This window comes from Fragaria vesca, linkage group LG5 (genome assembly GCF_000184155.1).
Source record: "Fragaria vesca subsp. vesca linkage group LG5, FraVesHawaii_1.0, whole genome shotgun sequence".
Classification (NCBI taxonomy): Eukaryota; Viridiplantae; Streptophyta; class Magnoliopsida; order Rosales; family Rosaceae; genus Fragaria; species Fragaria vesca.
Genome location: NC_020495.1, coordinates 26,335,372 through 26,342,620, shown reverse-complemented (window position 1 = coordinate 26,342,620; position 7,249 = coordinate 26,335,372). Strand labels below are relative to the sequence as shown.

General features: G+C 39.1%; 1 protein-coding gene across 1 annotated transcript; it reads right to left on the bottom strand.

Moving 5' to 3' along the window:
• Positions 1 to 190: 190 nt before the first annotated feature.
• LOC101312258 (wall-associated receptor kinase-like 14-like) lies at positions 191 to 4,627 on the bottom strand. Its single transcript, XM_004300523.1, has 4 exons — positions 4,352 to 4,627; positions 3,438 to 4,174; positions 2,365 to 2,433; positions 191 to 1,687 (listed from the first exon to the last, which is right to left on the bottom strand). The coding sequence occupies exons 2-4, from the start codon at positions 4,147 to 4,149 to the stop codon at positions 399 to 401; spliced, it is 2,070 nt and encodes a 689-aa protein (XP_004300571.1). The 5' UTR covers positions 4,150 to 4,174; positions 4,352 to 4,627; the 3' UTR covers positions 191 to 398.
• Between the last annotated feature and the right edge of the window lie 2,622 nt (positions 4,628 to 7,249).

Sequence of the window (7,249 nt, the reverse complement as noted above, 5' to 3'; positions counted from 1 at the left end):
CCCCCCACCCCCCCCCCNCCCCCCCCCCCTCCCCCTTCCAGCCCTTCTGCCCTTTCATAACTGAGCCAAGCGAAACCTATGAGCTAGAGAAATGCAACAAGCCTATCCTGTTGATAGAAAAAGGGTGCCAATTGTCGCTCTCCCTACCCCTAAAATTCTCATTTACATAGACAGTGGCTCTAATTGACTATGACTACAAACATAGATGTGATTTAGGATTGGTGTAAACTTATCTTTGTATACATGCAATTTTCTGTGGTGCATTCCAGCAGTAATTAGGAAAACAACGACACACTGTAACTCTGTAAGGAATATATAGAGTTATAGACAGCAATGGGTAGACTGGTTTTCACTATAAACATATATGGGGCTAAGCACACAAGAAGAGTAGTTGTTTCTCACTGAACTACATTACCCAATAAGCTGTTTGTTGAAGGTGAACTCTGTTCACTTAACCAAGGATCATGTACAGAAACAGGAGAGCTATCCTTCTCCTCAATCATTGGAGTTAGGGAACTGTCTACCCTTAGCGATGCGATTGATCTCTGGCTTCGTATACTGGTCTGCTTAGCCGTCACACCACCAAATGACTTCTCACTTCCATTATACGGTGATGAACAAGAGGATGCCACTGAGGATGTTGTGCCTACATTCTCCTCCATTGTTGCCCACCCACTGCGCCTGACATACTCTAGTTCTTCCGCAACTTCTGTCATAGAAGGCCTCATCTCACTGTGAAAGGCAAGGCATCTGAATGCAAGCTCGGCTACCTTGTTAATGGAGTAAAGAGTCCAAGCATCCCTATTTGGTTCGAGAAAAGGATCAACCATCTCATCCACACATCCTTTCCCTATTCTATCAATAGCAAGTGCAGCCAAATTGATCTCGGTTTGAGGTCTAGCAAAATCAACCACCTTCATTGCGGTTATTATCTCTACTAAAACAACCCCGAAGCTGTAAACATCACTTCTATCGGAAAGGTGGAAGTTTTGATGGTACTGAGGATCCACGTAGCCTGGAGTTCCTTGTGGAGCTGTTGATATGCATGATGTTTCTGTCATTCCAAGTCTGGAAAGACCGAAATCTGCTACCTTTGAATTGTAGTTGTAGTCCAAAAGTATGTTGCTGGATTTGATATCTCTATGATAAATTGGTGGATTCATCTCAGAATGGAGATAGGCTATAGCATTGGCAGTTTCAGAAGCAATTGTAAGCCTTATGGTCCACGGAAGTCCTTTTCCCCTCTCTCTTTGTAGATGTTCAGATAGCGTTCCATTAGGCATATATTCATATACTAGTATTTGTTCGCCTCCCTCTATGCAGCAACCTAAGAGTCTCACTAGGTTGGGGTGGCTCACAGAGGAGAGGAGCTTGATCTCATTCATCACTTGGTCAATACTGTTAGAGTCTCGGTATTTAATCTTTTTGATCGCAACCCACTCATCATTGTGGAGTTTTCCTGCATAAACTGTACCAAAGGCCCCTGTGCCCAACCTTTGTTTCTCGGCAAAGCAATTAGTAGCTCTCTCTATTTCTTTATACGGATATAATGGAACACTGGAGTTGCCTGCAGCTTCAGATAGAAGGCGCCTTGCACTCAGCTGGTTTTTTAAGCAAGTGGAACGCTTTCGAAGATAGTAACAGATAATAACTAGACCAGCCATTAATAAAGCTCCAGCAATAACCCCTACAAAGAAGACAGCAACGCAATACACGAAACTATTAAAATGTACCATATACTCACTTGTATTTCTAAAGGACATAAGAAAAATCGAATCAAATATTTGTTCACATATGATCCATATCTCATGTAAGGCTACTACGAGAGCACCACTTTGTATTACCATTCACTTGAGTATGTATTTGATAGTTTTTGAAGTCTTTCATGAGTCGTGTAAAACTTTATCTGCCATTTAGCTAAATCATTATCAAGTTATCAAAGATTTTAACCTGATAATTGTTCCACAACAATCAAGCAACGAATGTGTGTTGCATGATAGACAGACTAACAGAATAACAAATATCAGTAGCTAGCAGAAACATGCGTTACAGTGGGATGAAAATGTGGATAACCAATGCATCAGCGACTAGAATCTACCGAATGATTATAAACCAGCGAATCATGGGACAAATGAAACAAATTACACCATATAGATTACACTTCTGAAAATATATATGCCAGTTACTGCACTACACGTAGTTAACATACATTCTATGATTTCAACAGACTTAAACAAAAAATATAGCTTTTAGCAGAGGTATGCATGTTTTCGTTGAAGGAAATTGAAAACCATATATTGAGGCGAGAGGTAAAAGAACTGAGAGATGATAAATAAAAAGAGGGGAAAAGACTACAAAGCTTACCTGCAATAAGAATACCGACTCTGCCCCCACAACGTCCAGACATGTACCCTGAAGCATTGCATTCAGAAACTGAAAACATGACAACCATTATAAAGAAATTAGAAACACTACATTATAAAATTATAGAGCTATATAGGTATCAGGTCTATTGGCTACATTATCATAACAAGATCATGCAATTACAGATGCATTTAATGGTTCATGATAACAACTTCCGCTTCTTCAAAATGTTAGTTTCCTACTAGAAACTTTTATATACAGGCCACCATTTGCATACTTTGTACTCATTATGAGAAAAAGGATCATTGAAAAAACAGCAGAACCAGAACACAACTAAAAATCCTGGTCGAACTTGCATATGCATGAGATTATCACCTCAATTGGACTACTCCTAGCAAGCTTAAGCATATTACTTATTGCTTATAACATAAAAATCAATGGTACATTGTTGAAACTTAAAACTCCTAGGTGATCACCCATCAGATGACAAAGTCTATTACTTGAATAGGGTGAACCCAAGAAAATGAATACTCAGATAGAAACTATATCTCACTAGTCTACTCTCCCCTTAATCAAATCGTCCAAAGTCCAATTTATCTAGTAAAGGCATGTGCTTTACCTAATATCCCTCTATAAATAAACAGGGAATATTAGCCTAATGTTTTGACTTTCCGATGATTCTTTGGTTACAAGTTGAACATTTCATAACAAAAGAATACAAAAGGGCTATATTCTATGGAACACTAAATTCCTCCTCAAATTATGGTTCTTCTAATACCATATACAAGTACATTACCAGATTTTAGGCCATATTGACATTTCAAACATACAAATCAAATCGAAATTGGCTGCATCCAAAGTCCACCATGACTTGGTGGCCGAATAACTCATCACATTTTCAGTAAACACAAAATCAAACTAATTCATTGCAATTCAGCCTAACTAGAATCTACCAAAAACAAATAATGACGTGTCAGCCCACATCGCGGGTCGTAAAACGACGCCGCATAAAAGGCCAGAACTAGAAGGAAAGGGTTCCAACAAAGTAAAGTAGTTGACTTGGACAGACTAACCTCTCCGGCAACCCGACCCCTTTCTGAACCCGTCGCCGTGAAATCCTTCCAAACACTGGCAGCGGAACCCCTGGGGATTCACCCCGGGAAGCTCAACATGCGTACACGTGGCATTGGCAGCGCATTCACAGGAGGACCCGTTAACCCACCACCCCAACTGGATCGTCTCAAACTCCAACGACAGCGGCGAGTTCTGATCACCTGAACGAACCGCAATCGAACCGAACAAGTACTTACAATTCTTCTTACTTAAGTAATCGTACTCAACAATCTCTGAACTGTTACTCCTCTCCTCGGCGAAACAGCTGATACTATCGTTGTTGCCTTTACAGCTCTCCAAAGCGAACTGCTTTTCAACAAAAGCCGCCGGAATGTAGCAGCCGTTTTGGGAGTTGGGGCAGTGCTGGAAGAGCAAGCTGTTGTTCCAAGTTGGGCCGAAGTTTGGGCCGAATAGCTCTATCATAGACCTGACCGGTCTTTTACATTTTGCGGGGAGATTGAGGAAGATGCTGGTGGAGGTTATGTTTTGGACTGTGAAGTTGCCGATCGAGATATGCGGGTCGGAGCAGTTCAATCGGATTTTGCAGCCGTCGGAGAATCCGAACGGGTACTGAACCGACTTGGATCCGCATGTGGTTGTGCAGTTCTGGGATTTGGCTATTGAAGCAGTGAGGAGGAGAATCAGAAGAGTCTGGATGAGGAAATGAATCATGTTGAATCCGGAATCATTGACTTTCCTGTAAGATGGGGAAGATGGAGTTCAAATACTCAAGAAGAAATATTAATCTGAGCAGTGAAAGAGTCTGGCTTTGGTTTTCTGGAAATTTGGGAAGATTAGTTAAGGAAAGCTTGAAAATTTGAGCAATTTAAGATGACAGTTGGGAGGCCATCTATACCAATAAATAAGGTCTAACCTCTGGAGAGCGCCTTCAATGGGATTTGGAGTAATTGCTCTGTCTGCTCTGCATGTAAATTAAGTGCTTGATTATGGTTCTGCTTCTTCTTCAGCTTCTTGAATCAAAACCCAGAAAAAATTAGCTCTACTTATTTTATTTGCCACAGCTAGCTCTCTGCAACTCCAATGCAATGATGGGTAGTAGTCAGAACTCAAAACTGTCAATTGGGTATTCTGTTTTGGTGGGATGAGAAAGATGCCTTTGTGTAGAAGCAAAATGAACAGAGCTTTTTTTGTTCTGGTTACAGAAATGGGCTTGAAGAGAATAGGAAATTACAGAGATTGGAATGTTGTGGTCAGCTTGGCTAATTATATATGGTTTGACTGACACAGATCACAAATGTTGGGTTTAAATTATTAACCATGACTACTTCTTCCATTTTTTTATGAAGGTGGGAAAGTGGGTCTCACTATTTAACAGCCTCAGCTCCACTATCCTTTTCTCATTTTTCTTTTCTCAATTGCTTAAAAAAGAAATGCCATATTCTTCAGGCATGGGATGTACTCACTTTTCTTCATCTTTGATTAGTTTATGCTCTGTTAACTTCCACTCTCATTATCCTCCTCTGTATAAAACCAGAAATGGCTGCCGTGAGGAAGATGAAGGATGTCAAATCTTTGACGAAAATGCCCATCAGAGCCGAAAGGGTTGACAATCAAGTCCCATCTGCACTGTCCAACACGGTAGGGTAAAGAAAACTGGTCTGTTTCCCGTTTTCACTCGAGCACCACAAATTTGCTATCGTTTTTGTGCTGTAAATTATTATAGTAACCCAGAAAGGTGAGAAGCTTCCCCGCCAAACGTGCATGAAATGAAAGTAGAAACATGATCTTGATGAGGGATCGCCATAGCCCCTAAGCTTTGACCTTTGTTTAGGGGTCACAAAACAGCAACTAATTAGAACCCAAAGTTGAAGATAGAGCTAATTATGTGAATTATATTATCTCTGCATGGACACCATGATCGTGTTCCTTCTTTTCTTATATGTATAATCAAGTAAACTTCTGGTCAATGGTTTTGGCCCAGCTTCTCGATCATTTGCTACGACTAACATATGATATAGATTTGTTTTTCTTCTTGAATTCTTATGTATAATATGGTTCTATTCATACATACCCTGTCGTGGTGTTGTTATCTTCTTTGGTTTTGTTTTTTAGGGATCCCCTAGCTAGCTAGCTTGACGCGTGATTAAAGGGGATTTGTTGTAGAAAATTTGTACCAGGACAAAACCCCATTCGATCGTTACTGTGATCATCGTGACTATTATAGCATTACCTTTCACATCATTCAAAGTAAGTGATATATATACTGGATATACTGACATGCAGATGCATTTTTGCATTATAACAGTGTCGATGTTAATCTTGTATTTAACAGTTTCGAGATAACTTCGGTTTCCCTAACTTTCGTTTTTATTAATTTGTTTTATAGTGTAGTTTGATGTCTCTTGTTTGGTGTTTTTAGGTACCGGATTTAGTGTCATCTAACTTAATTGTAATTTTTTTTTATTAATATAACAACAACAAAAAATATTGTATTTAACTGTTTATTCCGTCTGTAATGATTTGATTTTCAATTGACAAAAGAATTTTACAGTTCTATCTAGTTTTATATATTCATTTACGTCAAAACCATTAGCAGAACATCTAGATCGATGAGCTAGCTAGCAACTATTTTTTTGGTTTGTTTCATTATTCAACCAAAAGATATTAGTGCTAACTAGTTGAACAAATTGCAAGTGATATTGTTTTTCATGAAAAGGGGAGTAAAGAAGATATGTTTTGAACGACTTGGTATAAGAGATAGCAAGACTTCAGTATAAACAATACTGCGACTGGTTTTGTAGAAGAACAACACCTTAATATACTTCTAATATATATACCCGTTTCAATTCGAAACGTCATTAGAAATTAGTATTGTGCTCAGTAATGTACTTTTACTCAATGTTTAGTAGTAGTATATGTCCTTTTTTAGGATCCGATGGAAAAGATCGAGTGAGCCAAGCAATCTTAAAGAAGGGCTTATTTGACTATCCCAAATCCCAATCTTAAACATTATGGTGTGTGGACAACGTCATTACCCTAGAGGATGGGTATTATCAATTCATATATACAGCCAAGCTGGTTGACCAATGACCCCCAAAGTTTTTATGGTTATTTGATGTCTTTTTTTTGATAAGTTATGGTTATTTGATGTCGACGAGCATATTTAGCTCATCCTTCCCTTTAGAGATAACATGTTTATGAGGCTCGCCCATCATTCCTGGAATTCGCACCGTTGGCTACACTACCACCATCCGGCCGTATAATGCAGTTCGAGATAGCCTCTATCATGTTCTTTGCAACAATTGCCGAAAAAATTGTGTTGAAGGAAGATTTTAAGCTAGTCATAGATTCGATCAAGCAAGTATGCATTTGCTCCCTCTAAGATATGGAATTCGATCCCTCTATGGACATTTAGAGCTTCGTGTTCAAATTTGAAGAGATACAAGCATGTTCCTTTTTAAAACCCAACTTAATTTGTTGCGGATGTGATAACGAATTCAGAGCACAGTGTTCGATCCTACCCACTTAGATCAATTAGAAGTTGCCCCCATGTATGCTCTCACGGTCTCACTGTCTTTACGTTCGATCTTTTCAATTTTGATTGTTGTAGAGATTTCAAGTTAATAACTTTGTTGAGGCAATTCATCAAAAATGTTACCTTGTGATATCATTGAGTTCGATAGCAACAATTAGTTTCCCTTCTTTTATCCTTCGCATGACCTAGCTAGCATCTCTAGGATAGCAGACAAAGACTGGTACAGATCGAGTCTCTCGTGCAAGGGTTGTTGATAGAACTATATATACCTTAATG